At 65.9% G+C, this 26422-nt stretch overlaps 4 protein-coding genes across 10 annotated transcripts; 1 reads left to right on the forward strand and 3 right to left on the reverse strand.

Moving 5' to 3' along the window:
* Nucleotides 1-3999: 3999 nt before the first annotated feature.
* Nucleotides 4000-6626, forward strand: LOC125181432 (zinc finger protein 629-like). Its single transcript, XM_066985466.1, has 4 exons — nucleotides 4000-4093; nucleotides 4667-4723; nucleotides 5412-5506; nucleotides 5621-6626. The coding sequence occupies exons 3-4, from the start codon at nucleotides 5431-5433 to the stop codon at nucleotides 6427-6429; spliced, it is 885 nt and encodes a 294-aa protein (XP_066841567.1). The 5' UTR covers nucleotides 4000-4093; nucleotides 4667-4723; nucleotides 5412-5430; the 3' UTR covers nucleotides 6430-6626.
* Nucleotides 6627-6772: 146 nt separating this feature from the next.
* PFDN5 (prefoldin subunit 5) lies at nucleotides 6773-8848 on the reverse strand. The gene is made up of 6 exons (XM_066985467.1): nucleotides 8710-8848; nucleotides 8015-8117; nucleotides 7832-7863; nucleotides 7550-7624; nucleotides 7106-7211; nucleotides 6773-7022 (listed from the first exon to the last, which is right to left on the reverse strand). Exons 1-6 carry the CDS (start codon nucleotides 8779-8781, stop codon nucleotides 6943-6945), a joined length of 468 nt encoding a protein of 155 aa, XP_066841568.1. The 5' UTR covers nucleotides 8782-8848; the 3' UTR covers nucleotides 6773-6942.
* A 762-nt stretch (nucleotides 8849-9610) lies between these two features.
* Nucleotides 9611-23195, reverse strand: ESPL1 (extra spindle pole bodies like 1, separase). 6 transcript variants are annotated; one of them, XM_066985460.1, is made up of 32 exons: nucleotides 23056-23195; nucleotides 21995-22094; nucleotides 20887-20974; nucleotides 19750-20793; nucleotides 19530-19634; nucleotides 19305-19425; nucleotides 18963-19099; nucleotides 18590-18783; nucleotides 18231-18473; nucleotides 17892-18036; nucleotides 17655-17796; nucleotides 16738-16877; nucleotides 16517-16651; nucleotides 16311-16430; nucleotides 15968-16139; nucleotides 15695-15823; nucleotides 15448-15604; nucleotides 14872-14981; nucleotides 13414-14714; nucleotides 12943-13321; nucleotides 12675-12833; nucleotides 12260-12473; nucleotides 11956-12137; nucleotides 11745-11872; nucleotides 11549-11671; nucleotides 11315-11470; nucleotides 11071-11241; nucleotides 10871-10975; nucleotides 10643-10755; nucleotides 10466-10549; nucleotides 10230-10394; nucleotides 9611-9938 (listed from the first exon to the last, which is right to left on the reverse strand). In XM_066985460.1, exons 3-32 carry the CDS (start codon nucleotides 20965-20967, stop codon nucleotides 9737-9739), a joined length of 6657 nt encoding a protein of 2218 aa, XP_066841561.1. In that variant the 5' UTR covers nucleotides 20968-20974; nucleotides 21995-22094; nucleotides 23056-23195; the 3' UTR covers nucleotides 9611-9736. The 6 variants fall into 6 exon arrangements, with proteins under 6 accessions (XP_066841561.1, XP_066841563.1, XP_066841564.1 ...); XM_066985462.1 differs by having other exon boundaries at nucleotides 10643-10752; nucleotides 21974-22094; XM_066985463.1 differs by having other exon boundaries at nucleotides 10248-10394; nucleotides 21974-22094.
* Nucleotides 22982-26259, reverse strand: MFSD5 (major facilitator superfamily domain containing 5). Of its 2 annotated transcripts, XM_066985464.1 has the most exons (3): nucleotides 26131-26259; nucleotides 25365-25967; nucleotides 22982-24606 (listed from the first exon to the last, which is right to left on the reverse strand). In XM_066985464.1, the coding sequence occupies exons 2-3, from the start codon at nucleotides 25460-25462 to the stop codon at nucleotides 23211-23213; spliced, it is 1494 nt and encodes a 497-aa protein (XP_066841565.1). In that variant the 5' UTR covers nucleotides 25463-25967; nucleotides 26131-26259; the 3' UTR covers nucleotides 22982-23210. The 2 variants fall into 2 exon arrangements, with proteins under 2 accessions (XP_066841565.1, XP_066841566.1); XM_066985465.1 differs by lacking the exon at nucleotides 26131-26259 and having other exon boundaries at nucleotides 25415-26083.
* Between the last annotated feature and the right edge of the window lie 163 nt (nucleotides 26260-26422).

A 26422-nucleotide genomic window follows, 5' to 3' on the forward strand; every position in this document is an offset into this window, starting at 1 on the left:
ATCTAGAGATTAAAAAGTAACCCAAAAACAGAAGCATATATCACCACGTCCCAAAAACAAGTTAGCCAGCAACCCCTCCTAAACATACCTCTATTACGTGAATTCCAAGCACTCAAAATCTAGAAGGCTGCAAGGTCTAAAGACTCTACAGCCAAAAGTTCCAAAAATATAACAAACTGTCCCTATCCCTAAAAATGACTACACCTTAACTGCCAACTGCTGCTGTTTTCAGTTACATACTTGCACAGTGGACTTCAATGATACATTTCTCCTAAACCCTGCTCTGTCACTTTACTACCAAGGTGGGAACTTCAATAATATTTGACAAACAGGCGAAGACTAACATTAAGCCCTGTAATTCTGCAAAAATTATAAGGGACCCAGAACCACAAAGCAAACACACAAACTAACATTATCATCCTATCCATAAACATGCTATAAGAATTACTCACCTGTGGAAGAGCTACATGTAATAAAGGCACCTGCTACTATATAGATTGCTTTCCTCTAACAGATCCTACTAGTTGTTACCTCAAAAAGATGTGCATACTGGTCTCTGCTTGGAAACACATCAGTCCGTAGACTCCAACCCACCTAAGGAACCTTGCAACCAACTGAAGGAAAAACAAAGCACTTACCCCAAAGAGCAGCCCAGGCACAATGAGCTCTCTGATGGCATACCTGGGGCTCATATCCATTTGCCCCCCCCCCAGCACCCAAACCCAATCACCTGGGAAAGGGGAGTGGCAAAGCACATGAAAGTAGAAAGGGAGCAGGAGCAGCAGCAGCTGCGGTGTTTTTTGTTGTTGATTTTTTTTTTTTTTTTTTTTTTAAATCTGGTTTAGCTCAACACCATGCAGAGTGCAGACAAGAGAACTGGGGTATTTCTAGAAGCAACAATCTCCATGCTTTTGCTGCAGCTTTGAATATTGAAAGGACAATATGACCAAACAAGTAACCGAAATTTTTTCAACTGGAATTAGCTCACATCTTTCTTTACATAGAAAGAAAAATCTAGGAGCATAACAGATTACACGCCAAAAAAAAAAAAATCTATTCCATGTAATAACATCACTCTCAGGAAAAATCACGTACTTGAGTAGGCTATCTGAAAACCAAAAGGCTATGCTGATGGGTCAAAACACATTACAGGACAATGGAGCCTGGCCCTCTGCTGCACCAACTTAAAACCCATCTCTAAACTCACAAAGGCGCAACCCCAACCCAAGCACAGACACAGCATTTCAGCCCCAACATGCCTTTGGGAACTGCTGGAAAGCAGGCTTCATCCTCAGTGAGGCGTGCTCAGGCTACACGGGATGGGGCTTCAGGCACCGCTTCACCTACCAAAGAAGACCACCATCAGGAGCTGCCATGCCAGACAACCTTTTTCCCTCTACAACACCTTTCTCAGGAACCACGCAGCATTCAAGCAACCCCACATGCAACAGGACTCTGTGCCTTCTCTCTTTCCAAACAACCCTAAACATAACCCTAACCAGACCACTGAGCCAAACCCTAAGTAGGACCCTAGACAACACGTACGGCGCCACTTTCTCCCATCAAAATGTGCTCCCAACAGAAGCCTTTGGGTACACCTGAACTCCCTGGGGGAGCCTTTACGCAACCCCACACGCAAGAGGACTCTGCGCCTTCACTCTTTCCAAACAACCCTAAACATTTGATGGGGATGGGATGGGGATGTGGCTGGAGATGGGAATGGGGATTGGGATTGCATCACTTCCAGCCCCTATTTGCATGCGGAGTGGCTGCAGCCCTTACACAGAGCGGGAACGCCGTGGGGGGGGACGCTGCAAGGACCCCCCCCCATCCAAAGCACTGTGCCACCCCCCCTACCACCCCCTATCCCCCCCCCCGCCCCCAGTTCCATTAAAAAATAAAAAAATAACAATCGGGGGGTGAGGGAGGAGGGGGCACCCCCTCCGGTCCCCTTGGGCTTGGGGGGGCAGGGGTGTCGCAACGGGTGCCCCCCCCCCATTATTTCTCTCCCATCGAGCCCCCCCCCCAGCTGTCGGCCTCGCAGTATCCGGCAGCCTCGGCTCCCCCCGCTGGGCGGCCGCGGGGCCGGGGGACCGGGCTGTGGCTGGGACCTTCCTGTTCTCGGCCCCCCCCCGCCCCGCCGCCTCCTCGCCTCCCGCGACGGTGCCCCGAAACCGCTGGAAACCGCCCCCAAACCAACTGCCCCCCCCCCCGTCCCCCCCCGGCACCCGCTCTTTTCCCGAGTCCCCAAAGCCGCGCCGCGGCGCCCGGAGGTGAGTGATGGGGGGGAGGGCGAAGTCGTTTGGCGGGTGGAGATTTTGGGGGGATTCCCCCCCCCTCGCTCTTCGGTGACACCCCCCCCCCATTGCAGGGGAGGGGGGAGCCCCGCTTTGGGGGGGCTGGGGAGGCGCTGGGAGGGGGGCGGGTGATGGGGGGGTGATGTGGGTTTCCTTTGTGCCTCGCGGCCGCTCCCCCCAAAGGAAAAAAAAAAAAAACGTGGGGGAAACTGAGGCACGGAGCGGGGCGGGGGGGGGGCTGTCCTTGCGTCCCCCCACGGGGGTAGAACCCGCGGGAGCCCCGGCCTCTCGATCCGCGGGGACCTGGGGAGGGCGGGCCCGGTTTGCGGCTTGGGGTTTGCTCTGGGGGGGGCACCGATGCCCCGTGCCTCAGTTTCCCCCCGCTGCGTGCAACCGCGGCTGCTTCGGCCCCTCGCCCCCCCCCCCCTGCTGCCCCCCGCGCCCCCCGAGTGCTGGGGGGGGGCGGGGGGGGCTGGATAAGGACCCCTGGGTGCTCAGGGGGTGCACTGGGAGCCTATGGGGATGGACTGGGCAGTGTTGGGGTGCACTGGAAAGCTGTGGAAGGGGTACTGGGAAGCAGGGGGGTGCACTGGGAACCTCTGGGGATGAACTGGGAGGCATTGGGGTGCACTGAGAGGCTGGAGAGTGCACTGGGAACCTGTGAGGATAGACTGGGAACCTATGGGGGTGGACTGGGAGACGTTGGGGTGCACTGGGAAGCTCAGGGGGGTGGACTGGGTAAGCCGGGGGGGATGAACTGGGTGATGTTGAGATGCACTGGGAAGCTGGGGGGCTACACTGGGAACCTTGGGGGTTCCACTGGGCAGTTTTGGGGTGCACTGGGCAGTTTTGGAGGGTGCACTGGGAACCTTCTGGGTGCTTTGGGGTGCACTGGGCACATACAGGGGTGCACTGGGAACCTCTGGGAGTGCACTGGGCAAACTGGGGGGCACTGGGTGGTTTTGGAGTGCACGGAGCAGCACTGGGGCACGTTGGTTAGCTTCGAGGCGCACTGGGAACCTCGGGGTGCACTGGGTGGCATTGGGGTGCACTGGAATGGACTGGGCACTTTTGGGGTGTACTGGAAACACATTGGAGTGCACTGGGGGGCTTTGAGGTGCGCCGGATGCTTTTGGAGGGTGCTTGGATCAGTTTTAGGGTGCGCTGTGCAGCCCGGAGGACATGCTGGGAACGCTTGGGGTGCACTGGGCAAACTGGGGGATGCATTGGGAGCCTTTGTGGGTGCACTGGGTAAACTGGAAGCTGCACTGGGCAAACTGGGGGCCTCACTGAGAACCTTTGTGGGTGCACCGGGCAAACTGAGAACTGCACTGGGGACCTTTGTGGGTGCACTGGGCAAACTGGGAGCTGCACTGGGAACCTTTGGGGTTGCACTGTGCAAACTGGGAGCTGCACTGGGAACCCTCAGAGTGCACTGGGCAAACTGGGAGCTGCACTGGGGACCTTTGGGGCTGCACTGGGCCAACTGGGAGCGGCACCGTGCAACCCGGACCCTCCCCGCGCCCCCCCCCTCCCCGGGCTGCTCCGTTCCCCCCGGCCGCGCCCCCCCCGGGGTCCCGTTACCGGCCGCGGGCCCCCCCGGGGCTGCTCCTCTCCCCCCCTCCCCTCCCCGTCGCCCCCTCCTCGGTCCCCGCCGCCCCCTCCCCGTCCCCGAGGGGGGGTCGGGGCCTCCCCCGCCCCCCGCTCCCCCGGCGCCGGCGCGGAGCCGCCGCCGCCTCCTCGGGCCGGGCCGGGCGGAAGCGGCGGCGGCGGCGGCGGGGCCGCGGCGGGGCCCGGTAAGCCCGGGGCGGGGGGGGAGGAGGAGGAGGGGGGGGGAGGGAACCGGGGGGGGTGGGGAGGCGCGGGGGGGGAGCGCCGTGCCCGAGCCGCCCCCGCCCCGGTTGGTGCCCCCCCCGTGCCAAGATGGCCCCGGTCGCCGCCCGCAGCGCCGCCCCCCCCGACCCCCGCCCCCCCCCCTCCCCCCCTCGGCCGCATCCTGCGGGGGCTGGGGACGGGGTTGGGGACCGGTCCGTGACCCCCCCCCTCAGTCCATGACACCCCCCCCTCCTACGGAATCCGTTGACCCCCCCCCCCCCGGCATCCGGTTCCTCCTCCCAGGATCCGCCCCCCCCCAAATCTGCACCCCCAATCCTTCCCCCCCAAAATCTTCCCCCCTCAACCCCTCAATCCCCCCCATCTGCCTTTTCCAATCCTTTCCCCCCAAAAAATCTGCCCCCCCCTCCCCCCCACCTTAGTGTCTGTGATGCCCCCCACCCCCAGTTCTGGAGGGGGCACAGCCGGGGGGGAGCCCAGTCACAGAGGGGCTGTCACCTCCCCCCCCAGTGTTGCCGCCCGTGTGTCCCCCCCAGATCTCCGCTGCCGTCCCCTGGGCCGAGCACGGAGCCACTGCTGTCCCCGGAGCTGAGGTGAGGAGGGGGACGGGGGCACGGGGGAGGGACGGGACACAAAGGGATGGGGGGAGCAAAGAGGGGTGGGGGGGCACGAGAGGATGCAGGGGACACGATGGAACTGGAGGAGGGGGGGACACAAGGGACACGAAGGGGCACAAGGGGATTTGCAACGTCGAGGGGTTTGGGGTGGCACAAAGGGATTGGGGGCATCACAAGGGGATTTTTGGATGGCACGAGGGGATTTGGGGCTATACAAGGGGATTTGGGGGGGCACGAACAGGTTTTCGGGTGGCACAAGGGCACAAACGAGTTTTTGGGCGGCACAAGGGGATTTCTGGATGGCTTGAAGGGATTTCGGGTGGCTTGAGGAGATTTGGGGCAGCACAAAGGGACCTACGTTGGCACAAAGGGATTTGGGGTGGCACAAGAGGATTTGGGGTGAAATACGGGCATTTCGGGTGACTGAAGAGGATCTGGGGTGCCACAAGGGGATTTGCGGTGGCACAAAGTGTCCTGGGGGGACCACAAAGGGTCCTGGGGGGGCCATGAAGGGCCCCTAGCCCCCCAGCAGTTGCTGTAACCCCCCAAGGGCCGGGCACCCGCACGCAGCCACCGGTGCTTGGAGGCAGCACGGGGTGGGGGGCGTCAGAGAGGGTTTTGGGGTGGGGGTCCTGTGCTCAGCCAAGGGCTCGGCGCCCCCCAGGCCCCCCCCAGCCGCCCCCATGGAGCAGGACGAGCCCTGCGTGGTGGAGCTCCATGACTCGGACGAGGCAGGCATGGTGCGGAGGGTCTACATCGGTGAGGAGGGGGGCGCAGAGCCCCAGGGGGCAGAAAAGAGCCCCGGGGGAGTGGAAAGGAGTCTTGGGGGGGGGAGGTTCCCAGCCCCCTCCCCAGCCTCTCTGTGGCCTACAGCTGATGATGGCATCGTGAGCGACTGCGAGGATGAGGTGCTGCCGCACGAGATCATCCAGACCGTCATCCCCCACAGCCCCCTGGCCTCCAAGGGCAAGAGGCGGGGGGCGGCGGGGGGCCGGGGGGCCGGTGCCGGCTCAGCGGCAGGGGGCTACGGCGAGGAGGAGCAGGAGGGCAGTGGGGGGCGGCTGCGGGGGGGGCGGCAGCGCCCCTTTATCTGCAACGAGTGCGGGAAGAGCTTCAGCCACTGGTCCAAGCTGCTGCGGCACCAGCGGACTCACACCGGGGAGCGGCCGAGCACGTGTGGGGAGTGTGGGAAGAGCTTCAGCCAGAACTCGCACCTGGTGCAGCACCGCCGCACGCACACCGGGGAGAAGCCGTACCGCTGCGGGGACTGCGGGAAGAGCTTCAGCTGGAGCTCCAACCTGATCCAGCACCAGCGTATCCACACCGGGGAGAAGCCCTACACCTGCGGGCAGTGCGGGAAGAGCTTCACGCAGAGCAAGAACCTCATCAAGCACCAGCGCACCCACTCGGGCGCCCGGCCCCACCGCTGCGGGCAGTGCGGCCGCGGCTTCGCCCAGAGCACCAACCTGCTGAAGCACCAGCGGGTGCACGCCGCCCGCAGCCAGCCCCCGGCCTGCCCCGAGTGCGGGCAGAGCTGCCGCGACGGTGCCGAGCTGGAGCGGCACCGGGCGCAGGCACACGGCCACGAGCCCTACATCTGTGTGGAGTGCGGGGAGAGCTTCGCCAAGAGCGCCACGCTCAACCGCCACAAGCGCGTGCACAAGCCGCTCTTCGTGCGCTGAGCCAGGCCGCGGGCGGGCAGGCAGACGGACGGACTGCGCTGCCCATGCCGTGGGGCTCGGGCCCACGACGCCCTCGGCGAAGGGCTGGAGCCCACAGTTGTACATAGCGCGGGGCCGGGAGGAGGTGAGGGCAGAAGCCGCCACCGGGGCGAGGGGCCTGGGCACGGCTGTAGAATAAAGTACTTCTGTTGGGGGAAGGCGTCTGAGTTTTGTTGGACTGGGGGGGCTCCGCCACGTCCTCACCCCTGTGTAAGAGAGGTGGAGGGGCCGGGGCAGTTTCTCGGTTGCTTTTGGGGGCGCTCCCCCCAGCCCCGCGGTTCGAGAAGCAGCAGGCAGCGCTGGGGATGTTCCCACATCTCAATTTATTCCACACGCTGGCAGCGAGGGGCTGCCTACAAAAAGGGGAAGGGTCGGGGCATTGGCAAGGCGAGGAGCACGGGGAGGGGACACACTGCAGTCCGTGCCCCCGGCCCAGCAATGATGCAGAGGAAGGCAGCCCCCCGAGGCCGAAGGCTACGCCTTGGTGGTGGCACCCTGCGCTGCCCCCAGGGTTGTGAGCTGCTGGATCTTCTGGCTCATCATCTCCACCACGGCTGTGGGAAGAGGAGGCACCGGGGCGGTGAGGGGGCTGCCAGGGGGGCCCCAGGTGCTGAGCTGTGGCGGCGCTGGCCCTTACCCTGCTTCATGGCGTGCTTCTCCTGCAGCGCCGGCTGGATCTTCTCCATCTGCTTGGTCAGGAAGTCGATCTTCCGCTTGAAAAAGTCTCGGGCATCATTTGCCGTCTGAGCAGATAAAGGGCAACAGCGGCCTCGGGGCGCTGAGATCCTGCACGCCGCAGCCGGAGGCAGCCCCGTTCATCACCTGCCGCCAAAAGGCGGCTGCTCCGGGGCCAAGCCCGTGCTCCACGCACACCAGCACAGCCCCCGGGGGCGTGCAAAGGTGCTGAGCACCCTGCTGGGAGCCCCATTGCCCTCCCGGGGCTCAGAAATCAGCCTGCTTGCGCCATGGGGAAGCAGCGGCCGCAACGGCCCCAACCCAATGGCCGTTGGTGCAAACAGGCATGGGAGCAGTTCCCTAATTGCCAAACCGCCCTGTGACACTCCCGGCGCTCACCCCTCACCTTCTCCACGTAGTAGCCGGTTCCAACGTCGATCAGGACGCGCTCAACATCCGAGAGCTTCCCAGGGACGTACATCTGGCGGGGACAGTCAGGGAAAGCAGGGGACCAGGACGGTTACGCACCTCCCGGAGCAAAGCCCCGAGCTGGGGCAGAGCCGGGGCGCTGGCAGCACCACGCCATGCTGCCAGCGCAGGTTTGTGCTGGATCAACGGCACTGAGGGATGGAACCGATGGCCCTAAAGACCCCCGGGGTGTTAATGGTGTGGGGTCAGCAAAGGATACAGAGCTGGTGAGCGGCACCAGCAGGTCCTTCCCTGTGGGAGAGCAAGCAGAGAAGTGAGCACCAGGGCAAGGGGAGCCCCCAAGAACAGAGGTTGCTGCCTCTGTGCCCCAGGTGATTTTGAGCGAGATTCAGAGCCAGTGAGGCCAGGAGGGAGGAAATCGGCCCCTCGGGGTCCCACTCGCCTTCATTGCTTTTGTTGAGGACATTGAGGCAGTCCTTGGCTTCCACATACTTGGTCTGCACCACCTTGAGCTGGGCGATGGAGGACGAGAGGAACTCCACCTCCTGGGGAGAGAGCGTGCGGCCCGGCCGCGGGGGGACGGCTGGAGGGGACCCAAGGGCCGGAGGGGGCCCTCGTGGGGCTGGGTCCGCAGGGTCCCTTCTGGAGCTGGTTTTTGGGAACGGCCCCAAACCAGCCACGGGAGATCAGAGGGTGAGCCCTGGAGCCCAAGAGGGATGGGCGCAGGGGGAGCAGGAGGGAAACGGCCTCATCCCGGGGAGGGCACCAAGGTGGGGGCTGTCCCCAGCCGTGCCCCCCGCGGAAACGGGACTGGGGGACGTCGGGCGTGAAGCACCCTGCTGCGCAGCTCCTGTGGGCCAGCCGGCCCCACGCATCCTCCCTGGGCCCCACACACCTCCTCCCAGGCTCACACACTCCCCGTAAGCCGCACAGCCCCCCTTGTGCCCCACAGATTCCTCCAGGCCGCCACAGCCCCCCTGGGGCCGCAAAAGTCCCCCCCCAAACCTCCAGGCCCAGCCTCGCCCCACACACCTCCCCGCAGCCCCCCCCCCAGGCCCCCCCATTCCTCCCGGGCCCCACAACCCCTCCTGCCCCCCCCAGCCCCCTTTGTGCCCCCCAAGCCCCCCCCGGCCCCACCTGGTCGAGCTGCCCCTTGAGCACCTCCAGCTGCGGCAGGCTCAGCTCCGCCACGTTCACGGCCTGCGCCATCTTGGGCCCGGCCGCACCTCCCCGCCCCGCAGCGCCCCCCGGTGGCCGGAGGACCCCCGGGCCCCCCCCCCGCCCCCCAAGTTTCGGGGACCCGCAAAGGCAGCAGGTGCCGGGGGGGGTAGCAGAGGGGGGGCTGTGCCCGCTCCCAGAAAAAGGGGGAGTCCAGGGGGCAGCACCCCATTGCCCCCTCCCAAAGGAAAAAAGTTGCCGCCCCCCAGGAGGGGGACCCAAAGGTGCAGCCCCCCAGGAGCGCAGGCTGGATCCTCACTGCAGAGGGGGCTCCTCTGAGCCATGGGGGGCACACCAAGCAGCCCCCCCCCAACTGTTTGAGGGAGGCCCGGGGTCTCCCTCACAAACCAAGGGTGAAAGGGGGGGCTCTGAGACACCTCTGGGGGCAGGGGACCCCTCAGAAAAGGAAGGGTCCAGTTGTGGGACAGGGGACAAAGGGGAGCAGGACTGGAGAAGAGGAGGCTCAGGGGAGACCTCAATGCTCCCTCCACCCTGCAAGGAAGCAGGGGTCGGCTTTCTTCTTAAGGACCGGAGGGAATGGCCTCAAGTTGTGCTAGGGGAGGTTCAGGTTGGAAATTAGGAGACGTTTCTTCACAGAAAAAGTGGTCAGGCGTTGGGAGGGGTTGCCCAGGGAGGCGGTGGCATCACCAGCCCTGGGGGTGTTCACGAAGTGCATGGAGGAGGTGCTACAGCATAGGATTTAGGATGGAGTAGCTTAATGGGGAGTAGTGCTGCAAGAAGGAGGGCTGGACTCGAGGAGCCCGGTCCTTTCCCACCTTGTGCTTCTGTGAGTCCGTGATACAAGCGCACACCACCCACGTTCAAGGGGAACAGCTTTATTACCTCAGAACATAAAACCCAGCGGAATTAAAATAAATTAAAAGAGTAGGAAAGCCCCCAGCTGCCTCCCCAGGGCAAGGGGTACACCAGGGGGTGACAGCGGCTGTCACTGCAGACACACGGGCAGGCCGTAGGCGACGGGGGCAGCCCCGATGAGGTGCTTGAGACGGGGGGCTTGGCGCGCCTGGGCCACGTAGTGCAGGAGGGGGGCACCGGTGCCTGCCCGCAGCCAGCCCTGCAGCAGCGCCTCAGCGTAGCGGTCGATGTCACGGTCGGTCACGTCCCACAGGTTCCCCAGGACGAGGGGGCTGGGAGAAAAAAGGGTGTTAAGGCCAGCAGGGCTGGGTGCCATGCCCCCCCCCTCCCCCCGCCAGTCGCCTCTCTGGCCCCAGATCAGTCAGATGAAAGTGATCAGGACTGAGAGGAGGACAAGGAGAATGGTTACTGCTTACCAGCACAGGAAAAAGCCGGGGGGGAGGGGGGGGGAGCAATAAAAAGCAGCGAGGGGGGAGTGGGGCAAAAAAAAAGGCAAGAAGGGAAGGGGGCAAAGACTCCATCTGCCCCCCAAAAGCCACACCCCCCCCCCCTCCTCGCCTCACCAGCCGGCCAGGATGTACTTGAGGATGATGCCGGAGCCCTCGAGGCGGCCACGCACAGCTAGCGCAGCACTGCTGCAGCCAAAGAGCAGGGCCACGGCGCTGCAGTCCAGTCGGGCGATGGCCGTCCCATCCAGCAGGCGGGCACCCGCCCCGTGCCCTGCGTAGCTGCCAGGAACAAGAGCAGGGTGAGCAGGGTGAGCACGATGGCACGGCACAGCACTGTTATGGGCACTCACATGTAGAGGTCGTGCTCCAGCAGCGCTGCCTGCATCTGCTCCTGGCTGGGGATGGCTCCTGTGACTCCGCTCCAGCCCTGCTCGCTGCAGGAGAGGAGGTGAGAAGTCACAGAAAGGGGGGAGCGGACATGGACCCCCCCCCTCTTCCCCACTCTGTGCGCCCCGATTGCTCCTCACCTCTCAAACCAGCTCCGGAAGCGCTCTTCGGTGCTCGGGAGGTTGTTCTGGGGGTTGAGGATGTAGAAGGTCCTGGTGGGGTTGATGCCACGGCACAGCACAGAGCCTGCCTGCTGTGGGGGGAGAAGGAAGGAAAAAAAAAAATAATCACAAGTCAGCCCCAGCCCAGCCCCAGCCTCGAGGGGTCCCAAGCCCCGCGCAGAGCCAGGGTCCCCCCATTCCACTCACCCTCTGTGCCAGACTGTAGCTGAGGAGGAAGTGCAGGGACGGGAGGCGGGTGACGGGCAGGGTGCGCAGGCACGCCATGCTCTCCCAGGGCAGCTTCTGCAGGTGCTGCAGGGGAAGAGGAGGAGGAGGAAGGAGAGGAAGGCGTGAGCGACGCAGCGAACGTCTGAGCTGAGGGAGAAGTGGCAGGGGCAGGCTCTCACTTTATCCAGCACGAGGACGAGGGAGCCGCCAGGCGCCTGGGCGCAGCTCCTCCGCTTCTCCAGGGCCTCTTGCAGGAGGAGCTGCGCTTTGCAGGGCTGCGCCGGGCACAGCCCCACGGCCAGGGCTCGCACGTCAGCAGGGGTGAGGAGGGGAGCGGCGTTCAGCACGACCTGCGGCAAGGGGCAGGCGTGAGCGGAGGCAGAGCTCCCCCCGTGCCCTGCCCCAGCCCGGGGAGCTCAGCACCTTGAGCAGCGCCGGGTCCGAGCCCTGCCAGCCGCAGGGACGGAGCTGGGCAAAGAGGTGGGCGGCTTCCTCGGCCAGCACAGGCTCCTGGCTGGTGGGGAGCAGCGCTCCCTTCCAGCAGCCCAGCACCTCCATCTCCAGGGTCTCGATGAGGCTCTGCGAGAGATGACAGAATCACAGGGGGGTCCGAGTGTCACACCCAGGTGTGGGGGGCACGGGGTGCCTCTCGCCTACCTTCATCCTACGGTCCAGCTCGGAGCGGCACAGCCACCAGTCTCGCTTGTTGGTGCAGCTGCTGGTTTCCTTCTGCTCCTTCTGGATGGTGTCGAAGTCACTCAGCACCGAGCTCAGCGGGGCCTAGGGGAGGAAGGGAGCCGTGATTCCAGCCCCGGGCTCATCCCGGCTGCTCCACTCCGAGCCCTTCCCTCACCTTGGTAAACGCAGTCGGGATGCGGACAGTGATGGGAGCGCTGCCCCTCTCCAACCGCGTCAGCAGCAGCGTGTCCTCCACGGAGGAGAGCTGGATGCTCACGAGGGTCAACACGCAGACAGTCACCCCTGAAAAAGTCACCCCCAGACCTTCAGTAGAGGCCAAGGCATCAGGCAGCACCCTCCGGGGCTCTGTTTGGATCAGCCCTCACCTGCAGGGATCTGCTGCAGCTTCTCTCTGAAGCCGTTGAGCTCCTGGGGCCCCAGACCCGTGGGGCTGAAGCCAAAGAGGTTCTGGAGCTTGGTGAGGTGGTGGACGCGCGAGGGAGCGTCCTCCTGCAGGGAGAGCCCTCGGAGCTGCTCAGCCGCATCCACCGCCGACTTCTTCAGTTTGCTACAGAGGCAGAGGCAGTTGGGGGGGGAACGTTGCTCCAAACCAACCCCTCCAGGGCTCTGGGTCTGGCTGAGCCCCTTCGCCTTCTCAGCAAGGCTCCAGCAGGGAGGCGCGGGACCTACTGAAGCTTCCTGTGGACGATGCTGAGCAGCTGATGGCGCATGGTGACGGAGACCGACTCGGACAGCAGATAGGCGGTGGAGACGGGGTCCTGGTCGCCCGTGGCCAGAGCCAGGAGCTGGCAGAGCTGGCTGTAGAGCGTGCCAGGCGGGCAGTGGCTGATGCAGTTGAAGGCAGCTTTCAGGAACCCGCAGGCAGTGTCCAGCAAGGAAACATCTGGAAGGGGCAAAGCAACACCACCAGGATTAGGCAGCGAGCCTGCGGCCACCTTGGCTCTCCCTCTGCTGCTTTCCCCTCCACTTGTAGGGTTTTTGCCCTTTAAGGACACGCTTTGGCAGAGGTGCCCCCAGCTTTGCTGTTTGCCTCTTCCCACCCCGCGGTTCCCTGCTCCCGAGACGTGTCCCCGCACTCACTCACCTCCCACAGCCAGCAGGGCAGCAGAGAGGGCATCGAGGCACAGGGGGTTCCCGCTGCCCGGCCACCGCCCTGCTGGGATGTGCTCAGTGGCCTCGCGCCGCAGCACCTCGTGCTCCCCGTCCGCAGCCTCCTGCCTGCGCTGGGGCAGCTGGATGCTGCCTGCGGGGAGAGACGGAGCCTTTTGGTCCCTGGGGCTGGGGACAGCGGTGACAACATGACAGCTCGGGGCGCTTGAAGGCTCCCAGTGAGTCCTCGTTCCGCAGCTCACCTGCAGCTCCCTCTTCTTCCTTGGAGGCTCGCAAGAGCTCGAAGCTGCTGTCAAGCTCCTCATCTGCCTTCTCCTCCTCGATGGCTCTCAGAAGCTCCCGCTCCTCCTTGGCTCTCCTGCCCGGAGCCCTGCGGGTCACCCGCTGCCTCTTCTCCTCTGTGCCCGCAGCCCTGCGCCCTCTCTGGGGCCGGGTGCTGCTGCTGCTGTCCTCCGAGGAGCTCAGCTGGGAGCCCTCCATCCCTGAGAGTTTGGGGAGCAGAGCTCTCCGGCAGAGGGATGCTGACTGCAGCGTCCTGTGGCTGGGACCCAGGGTTCTGCCGGTTGCCGGGGTCAGCCCCAATTTGGGATCCTCGGTGTCGCTGTCATCACTGAACGTCACCTGCAGCGGCGGGACGGGGACGTGGCGGGGCTGCAGCTGCCTCTCAGGGCCGCAGCTGCCTCTTGGGGCCGCCTCCCTCCCTCCCCACTTACCGGCAGGCGAGACTTCGCCTTCCTGCGGGCTTTGGGTGCTTTCAGGAGCTGGGACTTGCTGAGCGGCGGCGAGGAGTCGCTGAACACGGTGAAGGGAGCCCTGGGGTGCAGGGCAGCCGCAGCCCCCCAGCCCCGTGTCTTGGCGGGGGCACAGACCTGGTGCGGGGTGCAGGGCACTGCCGCCGGCCGGATCACAATGGGGGGCACCTCAGCATCGGAGTCGCCCGAAGCGAAGATGTTGGCACCCGCCGTGGCCGGGGGCTTCGCTCTCTGGTTCTTCGCTCTGGCTTTGGGCATAGGGGCTGCTGCGGCCCCCTGGGCACGGGCCCTGGCAGGGGGACAGGCTTTGTGGCACGGGGTGCAAGGCACCACCGCCGGCTCGGCCTCAGAGTCGCTGAGCACGAAGGCTTGGTTGGCATCCACCACAGCTGGGAGCTTTGCTCTCCGGGTCTTCGTCGCTTTGGGCTTGGGCAGCGAGGACGCTGCTGGCGCCGCCTTGCTCCTGCCCCTCTGGGGCTGAGCCTTCTCCGTCTTGAGCACGGCCGCTGGCACATTGGGCTCGGTGGGACTCGGGGGGAGGGGCTGCCAAGCCCAAGGGGTGGCAAAGATGGCGGCCACAGAGCTGCCGTGCTTGGTGGCCAGGCAGCAAACGGTGGCCACGGCTTTGGCGAGCAGGAGGCTGGCCCTGGAGACCTCGAGGCTGGGCAGGTGGGGTCTGCGGGACGCCACGAAGGACAAACCGGCCTCCAGCTGCTCCGGCAGCTCCCCCTCGGGCCGGGGGCTGGCCAGGCTGTGAAGGGCCAGTGCAGCGTAGCCGGTGGCCACCAGGTCATCCAGCAGCTCCAGCGCAGGCACATCCCCGCCGCTGCCCAGCTTGTCCTGCAGCAGGGCGGCGAAGCGAGCGGCCACGGTGCCGCAGCGCCGCAGGGTGGCCAGGATCAGGCCCAGCCCCTCGGCCGCACTGCCCGCTGCCAGCTCGCCCTGGGCGCAGGTGAGCAGCCAGCGGAGGCAAAGGGTCGAGAGGGCCAGGTCGGAGCAAAGGCAGCAGGGGCAGGCGATGGGGTGGGCGAGGAAGGCCAGCCTCCTCCTCGGCTTGGGTTTCAGCTGCGGCGAGGAGCTGAGCGCGGCCGCCTTCTCCAGCCCGCTCACCATGGCCACGAACTCCAGCGCGGGGCCTTTCAGGAAGCCCTCGTCCTCCCCGGGGGGCTCAGAGCCGGGGTCCTGCTGCCTCCTGCCCCCCGGTCTGCCCTTCCTAGGCAGGATCCTCACGGGGCCTTGCTGTTTCTCGGCGGTGTCGAACTCTGCAGGCAGAGCAATTTGCGAAGGAACCCAAATGCATGTGGTGCAGCCAGCACCACAGCTTCTGCTTCCCAGGAGGGTCCCGGCTGCGGCTCCACGAGCACAGCCGGGGGCTCACCCTGCTCCCAGTCCCACTCCCAGCCTGGAGCCGGGACTCACCAGTGCTGGACTCCAGCAGGAACAGCGCCTGCTGCAAGTCCGCATGGCTCAGCTCCAGGTCACTCTGCTGCAGCTCCAGCTGCGCCTTCAGCACCAGAAAGGAAACGCACCTGGGAAGGGGGGAGGACAGCCCTCAGAGACCCCCCGCTGCCACAGCTCCAGCACCATGCACCAGAGAATGAGCTCGTGGGTGAGCTGGCAAGGACACTGCCAACAGGCACCCCCTGGGGCCACCAGGCACCCCCAAGCACCCTACTCCCCCAGGGCGACCAGGCACCCTGCTCCCCAGGCCTCCAGGCAATCCCTCCACCAACCCTCTGGGCCTCCATGCAACCCCACCAGGCACCCCCCCCCCCAGGGCCAGCAGGCACCCCCAGGCACCGCCCTGAGGTCTCCAGACACCTTCCCTGGGGCCACCAGGCATCCTGACAACCCCTCTGGGGCCACTAGGACACTCCCCACCCTGAGGCCACCAGGACACCACCACCCCCCCAAGGCCACCAGGCAGCCCCCCAAGGCCAGGACCAGTGCCATGGCCGCCCCCCCTCGCCCGCCCTCCCCCCAATGGTCACTCACCACCGGCTTGCCTGCAGCCTCGTGGCCAGCCTGACGGCCTCCAGGCAGAAGGCTTTGGCCCTGCACACCACCTCAGCGCGGCTGAGCAGGGCCACCAGGCACTCCGTGCAGCCCAGCACCTCAGCCAGCACCTGCCACTTCTGCAGCACGTTGTCCCCTGCGCCGCAGGACAGGGCTGGTGACCGGCGCTGCTCCCCCCTGGGGGGGATGCGCCCACGTCCTCCCACCCGCGGCACCGGTGCCTCACCGCAATCTATGAACTGCGCCTCCGCCGCCGGCTTCTGGGCGCCCAGCACGTCGCTGCCCACCAGGAGGAGGATGATGCTGCGGAAAAGCTTGTAGGCTTCGGCTAGAGCTGTCTCAGGAGTCTTCCACCCTGCACCAGGATGGCCGTGAGTGTCAGGGCTGACCCCCCGGCACCCACCTCCAGCCCCAAAACGGGGCTGTTTCAGGGGACAGCCGCGTTTCCGCAGGGCTTTGCCCGCACACAAGGAGGGTTTCCAGCGCCCCAGCGGCTCACCCTGCGCGGAGACACGCTGCCTGAGCTCTGGCGAGAGGCGGGCGGGCGGCAAGCTGAGGTAGACAGCAGTGAGCTGCAGGACGTGGGCTCGGAGCATGTACCACACCTTGGCCACCTTCTGCAGAGCCGGGTTCTGGAGCACCTCTAGCAGGAGGGCAAGGCCCTCCTCAATCTGCAGGAGGCAGCAGAGAGGGGAAAAGAGGCACCAGTCACCGCGTGGAGCATCTCCAGGGCTAAAGTGGGTGCAGGCCGCCAGGGAGAGGTTGCAGACAGAGCTGCTAAGGTCTCCTCTTGCCCCCTAACGCTGCACACGAGGCAGAAAAGGGTTTCTGGGGAGACCCACCTGGTTGCTGGCGCAGCACAGCTGGCTGCGGAGCATCAGGCAGGTTTGCTGCAGCAGCAGGTAGGAATCACTGCCGCTGTCGGCTTTCTGCAAGCAGGACTCTGTCTCCTCCAGGAAGAGCTGGAAGCCAACAAGCCTGTGAGGGCTGGGGCTGCGGGGACAAGCTGAGATGCCCTCCCTCCCTGCTGCTCCCCCACAGGCCTTGCCTCAGCGTAGCTGTGGCACTCGAGCTGGAGGAGCAGTTTGGTGACCTGGCAGAGGGCGCCAGCCGTGCCCAGGCTGTCCCCAAGCGCGCCGCACAGGGCTCGGACTAGCAGGTAGCTCTCCATGGCTTGCAGAGGCTGGGGGTGAGAAAAACCCATGGGTGTGTCAAGGGATGATGCTGGGGGGAGGCCGCTGCCCCCCTTGGCAGCCCCAGCAGTACTACCTTGGCCATCAGCCTGTAGAGAGACGCCGTGATGAGCAGGGAGGCCACGGTCTGCTCAGGGCTGTGCACAGCTGGGACACCCTCGGAGGCCAGGAGCTGCTTCCACAGGGCCAAGGCTTCGTCCAGGCTCTTGGACTGGGCTGAGGGCACGGCACGGGGCTGAGCCGCTTGGCAGCGGCACCAGGACACGGCCAGGCATGCCAGCAGGCATCTCCCGGCCAGCCCTTCCGTCCCCACACCTCCCCCATTGCCCTCCCCCCTTCCTTGGGGAGGGTGTCCTGGTTTCAGTTAGGACAGAGTTAATTTTCCTCCTAGTAGCTGGTGGGGTGCTATGTTTTGAGTTAGGATGAGAGGAGCGCTGATAACATGCTGGTGTTTTAATTGCTGCAGAGCAGTGCTTACACCAAGCCAAGGACTTTTCAGCTTCTCGCTCTGTCCTGCCAGCGGGCAGGCTGGGGGTGCAGCAGGAGCTGGGGGGGGGTGGACCCAGGACAGCTGACCCAAACTGGCCAGAGGGGTGTTCCATGCCATCTGGGGTCATAGCTGGGGGCTGGGTGGATTGGGGGGACCAAGTGCTCAGGGATAGGCTGGCCATCGGTCAGCGGGTGGTGAGCAATTGCATTGTGCATCACTTGTTTGTACACACTATTTTCAGTATTATCATCATCACTATTATTATTTTCCTTTCTTTTCTGTGCTAATACAATGTCTTTATCTCAACTCACAAGCTTTCATTTCTTTCTAATTCTCTCCACCATCCCAGAGAGAGAGGAGGGAGGGTGAGCAAACGGCTGTGTGGTGTTTAGCTGCCGACCGGGTTAAACCACAACAGAGGGGAACCCTGCTCCCACCCCAAAACCAGGTGCTCTGGAGGAGCCTTTTCTGCAGCGCCAACGGCCCGAACCTGCCGCGCTCACCTGACTCTGTCACCAGGTTGAAGGAAATGCCGTCGTACAGGAACTTCTCCTGCAGCCCCGCCTCGTAGTTGAGGTCGTTGGGCTCGAAGTCATCCAGGTTCTTCTGCCCCTGAGCCTTGGCTCTCTGCTCCCTCGCTATGCCCTGTGGCAGGGTAAAGGCAGCAGTGACATTCGGGGGGCAATGCGGGACCCCCAGGACGCCCCCCAGCAGCTGCGGGGTCACGTCTCCCCACGCACCTCCTCCAGCTTGGACTCCAGCGTGCAGATGTAGAGCCAGAGCAGAGCCTGTGCCCGGTCGTCGAGGAGCTGCTCCTGGTTCTGGGCGCTCCTGGGCACCGCCTCCAACAGCCGCAAGGCTTCACGCACCGAGTCCAGCGCGGAGCTGTCAGAAAAAGGGGTTAAAACACAGCCTTCCACCCCAAAACACACCTTAAGAGGAGGAGCGGACGTCACCAGCATCCAAACCAGCCAGGGCAATGTGACCCCGAACCCTTAAACCTTGCTGAGGGCCCTCGAGAGCCCCCCAGGGGCCTGCAGGGACCGACAACGGGCTCGCAGGCATGGCAGCGCACTCACCAGTCCGTCTGCTGGGCATACTTGTGGTAGCACAAGACCTGCGCCAGCTCCATTAAGCTGATGGCACGCTCGTGCAGGCGGCCGCTCTCCTCCGAGCAGATCTCCAGCAGGTCGCAGAGGACGTTGTAGCGCTCCTGCCCGGTGTCGGCACGGACGGCCTTGTACGCCTTCAGCTCCGCAAAGAGCACGGCTACCAAGGTCCCTGCGTCCGGGTAGCGCCCCTCCAAGCCTTCCTTCAGGGTCCTGGTGGAGCGGGGGGGCCGCATGGGGGCTCTGCACAGAGCCCGGCTCGGCGATACGGTTTCATGAGAGCCCCCTGAGGCACCCCCAGGCGTGGGGCAGCGCCAGGCTTCCCTCACCTCAGCCGCAGCTCCTCAGTTCCGTGCTTCACGGCGTCGGTTTTCACTCGGACCCAGAGGGAGACGGGCTCGGCCAGCAGCTCCACGAGGCGGCCCCGCAGCGCCGCCAGCCACTGCACAGTGGAGGCCAGGGCGCTCTCCAGCCGGCCCTGCTTTCGGTAGCTTTCCACCTGCAGCCTGAAGCATCTGTGCAGCTGCAGAGAGAGCGCGGAGGAGCGGCTTTGGCGCCCTGCCTGCCTGCCGAGCCCCATGCCGCAGCCTCTTCCCCTCCCGGGGGGAAGCCAGCCACTCCCCAGCCTCTCCTTCGCTCCCCCAGGCCACAGCTCAAAGCCTTCGGCCCCCTTTGGGCTGAGAAAGTCAGGACACCGCTCACCCTTTCATGGGGGACCTCAGAGTATTTGTAAGCATCCGTCGTCTCCAGCGTCTGGCAGAAGAGCTCAGAGACGGAGCTGGCCTCCTCGTGAAGGTTCTGGTTGTAGAAGATGTAGGCCAGCTTAAATGTGCACGATGCTGTTGCAGGGAAGAGAGAAACATCAAAGATGTGCTGCAAATTCAACGCCCCCCATCCTCCTCATCCCAGCCAGGCACTGCAGGTGGCCGAGGAGCCCTCGCCCCCATCGGTGCCCCTCAAAATGCTCCCAGGGGCACAAAGAGGGGCCGGCGGTAAGCTGCGTGAGCATGCTCGCCCCAGGCAGCCAGGTGTGGGGACACTGACCGGTGACATCGAGGTACTTCGCTCGCTCGGCGTCAGGGAGCCCCTCCAGCGCCTCCAGCATCCGCGCCACGGTGCCCCGGCAGCCTGATGTCAGCCGCTCCAGCCCCAGCCACCCGGCCGCCTGCAGGGGACACGGTGGCTGTCGGGGACTGCAGAAACACCCCTGGGGTGGCTCGAGCAGCCCCTGGAGCCCCCCCAAGGGACTGGCCCCGCTGCTTCTGGCACCTGGGAGCACTGGAAGGCATCGTACGCCACGCTGGTGAAGAGCTGGAGGCTGTGGTAGAGCAGCTGCTTTAGTGCTAGCCTCTGCCTCGTGCCGTCGGGGGGAACCTGCAGAAGGCAGGAGGTGACCGCGCGGCCACCAGTGAGGTTACAGCTTCCCCCCGGCCACTCCAATTAGCGGGGGAGCCCTCATTAGGCGCTAGCCCAGCTCCCGAAGCCTCACCCTCTGCAGCAGCTGGCCGAGGACACGGCAGTGCCCCTCCACAAAGGCGTAGAGACCGAGCACGTCCTCGCGGCCCAGGGGCTGCCGTGGGCTCCTCTTGGCGTGCTCGCCCAGGGCCAACACCACGAGCTGGCAGCCCTCGGCCAGCAGCCGCAGGAGACGCTCCGAAGCCTCGGCTGCGCCGCCCAGCGCCGCCGCTGCCTGCGAGAGATAGGGCCCTGCCGGCCTCGAGCCCTCGGCCAGCGCCCGGCTCAGCCTCACCGCGGCCTCCAGGAGGCCCAGGGGCTCACCCAGCAGCGCCCCGGAGCTGCCCAAGAAGCAGCGGGCATCCTCTGCCGCCTCCTCTGCCTCGCCGTAGCAGCCGCTCCTGCAGAGCTGCCGGCACTGCTCCAACGCCAGCTCGAAGAAGCAGAAGGCCTGCGGCAGGCCGGGGGGTCGTGGCGCATCCCGGCGCAGGGTGAGGAGGCAGCCCCCGAGCTGTCGGCCCAGCAAGGCTGAGGGTGGCACGCGGGGGGCTTCGGAGAGCGTGGCGGCGGCCGCCTGGCGCGCCGTCTGCGAGGTGAAGAAGGGCGGCTCCAGCGGCAGCAGGGCGCCCTCCTCCTCGTCCTCCAGCAGCAGGAGGAAGCGCAGGGCCCGCAGGCGGCCCCCCAGGCCGTCTGCCCTGTTCCACAGCACGACGAAGCCGCTGCGGGCGATGGCAGTGAAGTCAGCGCGGGGCGAGCGGCCGGGCTGGGGGGCGCGCAGGTGGGCAAGGAGGAGCTCGGCCGCTCGCTCGCGGGCAGTGTCGCAGCCCCCGGCGGCCGCGTTGCGCAGCAGGTGGTAGAGGATCTTCTCCAGGTAGAGGGGGGATGGTGGGGGGACGGCCGAGGCCACGTAGCCCCCACAGGCTGCCTCAGCCAGCCCCAGGAGGCTGGTGGCATGCTCGAGGCAGCCCTCCGGCTCCCCGCCCAGCTCACCCAGGCGCTGCACACAGGCTCGCAGGATTCGGTCGCACACCGTGCTCTGCGTGGCGTCCGGCGGCCCCAGGGGGCAGGAGAGGCTTTGCTGGAGAGGGAGGGAGATAGAAAGAGAGTTTTGGCTCCCCAGCAGGGGGTCCCAGCCCTCGTGCAGAGCTGGGCCCCCCCCCCCCCAACTCACCAACAGCTCCGCCAGCAGTGCCTCAGTGCCCTCCCTGCTGGCGGTGCGTGCCACAAAATCAGCGCCCCGGAGGTGCTTCATGGCAGCCCTGGGGGGCAGCGAGGGGGGAGGTAAGGGGGTGCTGGGGGGCCTGGTGCTCACAGCCCCACCCCCCCGGGTTTACATCCCTGCCACAGCCCCTGCTGCTTGGGGGCAGCTCCCAGAACTGCTCCTCAGCCCCCTCAGTGCTCACATCCCCCCCCAAACCCCTCCCCAGCTCCCCCCTCAGGCCTCAGGGCCCCCATCCCCCCCGGGTCTGCTCACGTACCCCCCACCACGCCTCAACCCCTACACCCCTCTAGAGCCCCAAAGACCCCCCGGTTCCTAGAGGCCCCCCCAGCCCCACCTCAGAGCCCCCTCCCAAGCCAGAAGGGCTGTCCCCGGGCCCACCTCTCGGCCTCCCCCAGGACCTGCAGGGCCCCAGCAGGCCCTGGCGCCCTCCCCCCAGCCCCTCAGCCCCCCCCTTAGGCCCTGCAGGACCCCCCCAACCCCTCATACCCCCCCGCGGGCCCTGCAGTGCCCCCCTCCTGCCCCTCAGCCCCCAAGGGGCCTACGGAGACCCCCCTGCCCCTCAGCTGCCCCCCAGGCCCTGCCCCCCCCCGCCCCTCAGGATGCCCCCGAGCCCCCCCGCCCCGACCTTACAGCCCCCGGCCCCGAGGCCCGCCCCCGCTCACCCGCGCTGCCGCTTCCCGTAGGCACGGCCGCGATCCCCGCCGCGCGCCCCGTTCAAATAGCCGCACCGCAGCCAATCAGGACCGGCCGCCCCGCGCGGGGCACGCCGGGACTTGTAGTCCTCGCACGGATCCGCGCATGCGCGCGGTGCGTGTAATGGGAGGAGGGAATATGGGGACCCCGTGTGGGGGGGGGGGCAAGTTGGGACCCCATGTAACGGGGGGGGGTTGTAAGGACTCTGTGTAAGCGGGGCGGGGGGCGTGTAGGGACCCTGCGTAACTGGGGGGGCAAGTTGGGGCCCCCTGCAATGGGGGGGTCCTGAGCGCAGGGAGGGAACGCGATGCAAAAAAAAATAAATGGGGGTGTGGGAATAAACCTGTTGTTTTTGCAGAGTTACACTGTTCAGAGGGAAGGAAGGTGGCATCGAGATGTGCTTGCAGCGGTAAGAGAGCTTAGCAGACCTTGTAAAATGCAGACAACCAGAATCCTTACAGCAACTAGGCAAAAAACACGGTGTCAAGTCAAGTCAGGTAAGTGAAAAAACATTACCACTTCAAAGAGTAAAAAGTCAAACGAAACTTGAAAAGTAACAGGCCCGCAACTGAAGGCCACGCATTGTCTGTGAAGCACCAGATAGGTTGTGAACCTGGAGTATCCCATGTCCTGGTTTCAGTTAGGACAGAGTTAATTTTCCTCCTAGTAGCTGGTGGGGTGCTATGTTTTGAGTTAGGATGAGAGGAGCGCTGATAACATGCTGGTGTTTTAATTGCTGCAGAGCAGTGCTTACACCAAGCCAAGGACTTTTCAGCTTCTCGCTCTGTCCTGCCAGCGGGCAGGCTGGGGGTGCAGCAGGAGCTGGGGGGGGGTGGACCCAGGACAGCTGACCCAAACTGGCCAGAGGGGTGTTCCATGCCATCTGGGGTCATAGCTGGGGGCTGGGTGGATTGGGGGGACCAAGTGCTCAGGGATAGGCTGGCCATCGGTCAGCGGGTGGTGAGCAATTGCATTGTGCATCACTTGTTTTGTACATATTATTATTATTATTATTACTCTATGTCCTAATAAACTGTCTCTATCTCAACCCACAGGCTTCACTTTCCCGTTTCTCTCCCCCATCCCAGAGAGGGAGGGGGGAGGGTGAGCGAACGGCTGTGTGGTGCTGAGCTGCCGACTGGGTTAACCCACAGCACCCAGTCCATGGGGAAACAGGGGAGGGCCGGCTCGTTGGGAAAGAGAGTCGATAAACCTAAGCCGTGCTGTGTGACTGGTAGGGGCGCTCCTGCCTGGAGGACGCCCGCCATCGCAGTCGCGACTAACAGTGCTGCCTCACTGAGATCCTGGCCTGAGCCCGTTATTGGCTACAGAGTTTCTCACATGGCAGAAGCACTTGCGGAAATGCTTTATTTTCTTTAAAAAAAGGGAAGGTGAGGGGTGCGGGGCTGCGCAGGGGGCACTCACCCTGCGGCGCTCCATCCCCATGTGCTTCCAGCGCTGTCCCCAGCAGGACGCGAGGGTGGGGGCGCCGTGGGGGTCACCAGCCGGGCGGGCTTCCCCCCTGGGCCACCACACCACACGCCGGGGCCCCAGCGGCACCCCCGAGGCCCCCTCCTGCGTCACAGCTCGGGGGCATCAGGCTGGCCCTGCGGGGCCGGCAGCCGGAGCTCAGCATCGTGGCGGACAACAGAGAAGAGGCCGACGACGGCGAGCAGCGCCAGCAGCATGAGGCCGCAGCAGGCGGAGAAGATGCTGCGGGTGCCGGACCCGCGGTCGGCGCCGTGCAGCAGCAGCAGCCCCAGGCAGGCCAGCAGGTTGAGCGGGACTCGGCACCAGTTCGTCACCCCCGGCCGGTCCTTCTCCGGGATCGCCTTGCGCCGCAGGAAGCCCATGGCGGGGAAGTAGAGCCCGCAGGAGAGCTCGAGGAGCAGGAAGGCCACGAAGGACTCGGCCGGGCTCTCCTGGCCGGGGTTGGTGGAGAAGGTGAGCATGAAGAGGGAGAAGAAGCCCACGAGGACGGAGAGCGAGAGCACGTGGACGGGCTGCAGGCGGTACCTCGGGGAGACAGCCAGGCGGTACAGCGAGGCGCCCACCATGCTGGCCGCCATGAAGCTGGAGAAGACGATGCCCAGCGGCGGCCCATGGGGGTCCAGCACGGGCGTCCAGAGGAAGACGAAAATGTAGATGACGCTCTCGAAGAGCGCCTGGACAGTGCCCAGCAGCAGCACGCGCCGGTCCGCCAGAAGGCGCCGCAGGCCGTCCGCGCAGGTCTTGGCGAGCGCCCGCTTCTTGCCATAGTTCTCGTCCCAGTCCTTCAAGGCCATGGCACCCGCCAGAACCAGCAGCGGGATGGACGCCACAAAGGGCGCCACCGGGCCCAGCCGCAGCCACTCGGCGGCGGCGTTGGCCACCACCCCGGCCCCCACGGCCACCACGTGGTTCCAGAAGGCTGCCCGCGAGAAGGTGGCGGGCACCCACTCTGCCGGGAAGTCGTGGTGCTCCACGTGCTCATGGACGTACCAGGCCTCGAAGGCGCAGAAGAGCAGCGCCGTGGACAGCCCGCCCAGCACCCTCCCCGCTGCCAGCACCAGGTAGTCACGGGACAGCTTGGTGAGGCAGCAGGCCGAGTAGGTCAGCGAGAAGAGCACGCACGACGCCCGGCGGCCCAGCGTGTCCACCAGCGAGGCGGCCACGGGCCCGAAGAGGACACTGGAGGCGAAGCCGCAGACGTAGAGCGCGGCGATCTGCGCCTCCACGAAGCCATAGTGCTGGTACAGCTTGTACAGGTACGGCCCCTGCAGCCAGTCGGCGGCCAGCGCGGGCAGGTAGCCGCGCAGGAAGCCCCGCTGGAAGCGGGCAAAGGCCGGGTTGGCGCCGGGGGGGGCGGCGGCAGCAGGGGGGCGCGAGTGGCGGGCGGCCAGCTCCAGCCCCAGCGCCGCTGCCAGCAGCAGGGCGAGGGCGGCATAGGCGGCGAGCAGCATGGCGCGCCCAGCCCTGCGGGCATCCCGGGGGCGGCTGTGGGGGGGGGGAAAGGGAGTAAGGTGGGTGATCGGTAACCCCCCCGAGACAATGCTGAGGCAATGGGCTGGGAGCGCCAGCAGGGGGCTGGGGGGCAGCGGGAGGAGGCCCCAGCCTGGGCACACGGCGACCCCCCCGCCCTGCGCACCCCTGGGTGGCTGTGGGACTGAGCTGTGCACCCCCTGCTGGACCCCCCCGCCCTATAGACCCCCTCGCATAGAGCCCTCTCCCTTCATATAGCCCCCCCCGCCCTATGGACACTCCCCCAAGCTCCCCTCCCTATGCACACCCCTGCTGACCCCCCCACCCCAAACACCCCCAAACGCCCTCCCCACACCATTCGCCCCATCCATGCCTCCCCCGGCCCCCCCTTCCCACGCCATACACCCCCCCCGACCCCCCCATACACACCCTCCCACTGACACCCCCCCGCCCCACAGACCCCCCCGGGCCTCTCCCATTGTCCAGAGGCCTCCCAGGGCCCCTAAACGCCCCCCAGCCCCGCCAGAACCCTCCTAAAGTCCCCCAGCCCCCCCCCCAAAGCCCCTAAAAATCCCCCAGGGCCCCCCACATTCACCGGGATCCCCCCAAGCCCCCCGTCAGCCCCACCCAGGTCCCCCCAAATCCCCCGGGCCCCTCCTCCACCCACCAGGCCGCCCCTCCCCCGGCCGCTCCGAACCCCCCAGCCCCCCCAAGCCCCCTAAAATCCCCGGGACCCCCCCAAAACCAGCAGAGCCCCCCCCCGCCCCCCCCACCTGCCCCTCAGCGGGGGGGACCGGCCGCGCACCCCGGCGCCTCCACGCACCCACTTCCGCTTCCGCTTGGCGCCGGCCGCCTCCGCGGGCGCCGCCATCTTGGCGCGCGTCACGTGAGAAGGGCCCTGCGCCCACCCCGCCCGGATTGGGGGGGGGGGTGGAGGGCCGCGCGCATGCGCCTGCTCAAGGAAGGGGGCGAGCCCCTCGCTGCGCGCGCCACGTGTTCGCCAGATCACGTGGGATGAGGTCACGTGGCGGCGCTCGGGGACTTTCGGAGGCGCTCGGGAGCGCTCGGCCCTGCTCGGCTCCGTTTGGGCCTGTTCGGCTCCGTTCAGCCCCGTTCGGCTCCACTCGGGCGCGCTCGGCGCCGCTCGGCTCCGTTCGGCCCTGCTCGGCCCCACTCGGCCCTGTTCGGCCCCGCTCGGCTCCGTTCGGCTCTGTTCGGCCCCGCTCGGTCCCACTCGGGCCTATTCGGCTCCGTTCGGCTCCACTCGGGGGCGCTCGGCCCCGCGCGCCCCTCCTGGGCCTCGCGTAACTGCCCCGTGCTGGTGCAACTGCCCCGGGCCTCGTGCAACTGCCCCATACCTTGTGCAAATGCCCCGCCTGGGGACAAACACCTTGTGCAATTGCCCCAAGCCCTGTGCAATCGCCCCCAACTCTCCTCACCCGCCCATCCCCGTGCAAACGCCCCCTCCCGCCTTGCACGACTCCCCCCTGCCTTTCATCCCCCCCGCCCTGCCCGTGCCTCAGTTTCCCCCGCACTCACCGGGGTCCCGGGGGGGGTCACCGCGCCCCCCTCACTTGATGCTGAGCCGCGGGCGGCAGGGCGGGGGGGGGCACCCGAGAGGGCACCGGGGGGGGCACCGGGGGCAGGCTGGGGGGGGGGGGCAGCAGGGCACGGCGGGCGGGCGGCACGGGGGGGGGCAGCAGGGGGGGGGGCAGCAAGGGGGGCGGCAGCAGGGGGGGTGACACGAGGGGGGGTGACGAGAGAGGCAGCAAGGCGAGGGGCAGCCCGGGGGGGAGCAGCAGGGGGGGTGGCAGCAGGGGAGGACGGGACA

The sequence above is a fragment of the Anser cygnoides genome, chromosome 32 (genome assembly GCF_040182565.1).
Source record: "Anser cygnoides isolate HZ-2024a breed goose chromosome 32, Taihu_goose_T2T_genome, whole genome shotgun sequence".
NCBI classification, from domain to species: Eukaryota; Metazoa; Chordata; class Aves; order Anseriformes; family Anatidae; genus Anser; species Anser cygnoides.

Bases quoted from the DNA above. Each gene is read 5' to 3' on its own strand.
- PFDN5 (XM_066985467.1), bottom strand. From the start codon at position 8,781: ATGGCGCAGGCCGTGAACGTGGCGGAGCTGAGCCTGCCGCAGCTGGAG. The intron at 8,118-8,709 runs GTGGGGCCGGGG...CTCTCTCCCCAG, and splicing joins TCAAGGGGCAGCTCGACCAG to GAGGTGGAGTTCCTCTCGTC. The intron at 7,212-7,549 runs GTGAGGGGTGAG...TTATCTGCTCAG, and splicing joins CCGGCTACTACGTGGAGAAG to ACGGCAAATGATGCCCGAGA.
- LOC125181432 (XM_066985466.1), top strand. From the start codon at position 5,431: ATGGAGCAGGACGAGCCCTGCGTGGTGGAGCTCCATGACTCGGACGAG. The intron at 5,507-5,620 runs GTGAGGAGGGGG...TGTGGCCTACAG, and splicing joins GGTGCGGAGGGTCTACATCG to CTGATGATGGCATCGTGAGC.
- MFSD5 (XM_066985464.1), bottom strand. From the start codon at position 25,462: ATGGCGGCGCCCGCGGAGGCGGCCGGCGCCAAGCGGAAGCGGAAGTGG. The intron at 24,607-25,364 runs GTGGGGGGGGCG...CCCCCCCCACAG, and splicing joins TCCCCCCCGCTGAGGGGCAG to CCGCCCCCGGGATGCCCGCA.
- ESPL1 (XM_066985460.1), bottom strand. From the start codon at position 20,967: ATGAAGCACCTCCGGGGCGCTGATTTTGTGGCACGCACCGCCAGCAGG. The intron at 11,242-11,314 runs GTGCTGAGCTCC...CCCTTGCCGCAG, and splicing joins CGGACCCGGCGCTGCTCAAG to GTCGTGCTGAACGCCGCTCC. The intron at 10,550-10,642 runs GTGAGGAGCAAT...CCTCTCCTGCAG, and splicing joins TTCCGGAGCTGGTTTGAGAG to CGAGCAGGGCTGGAGCGGAG.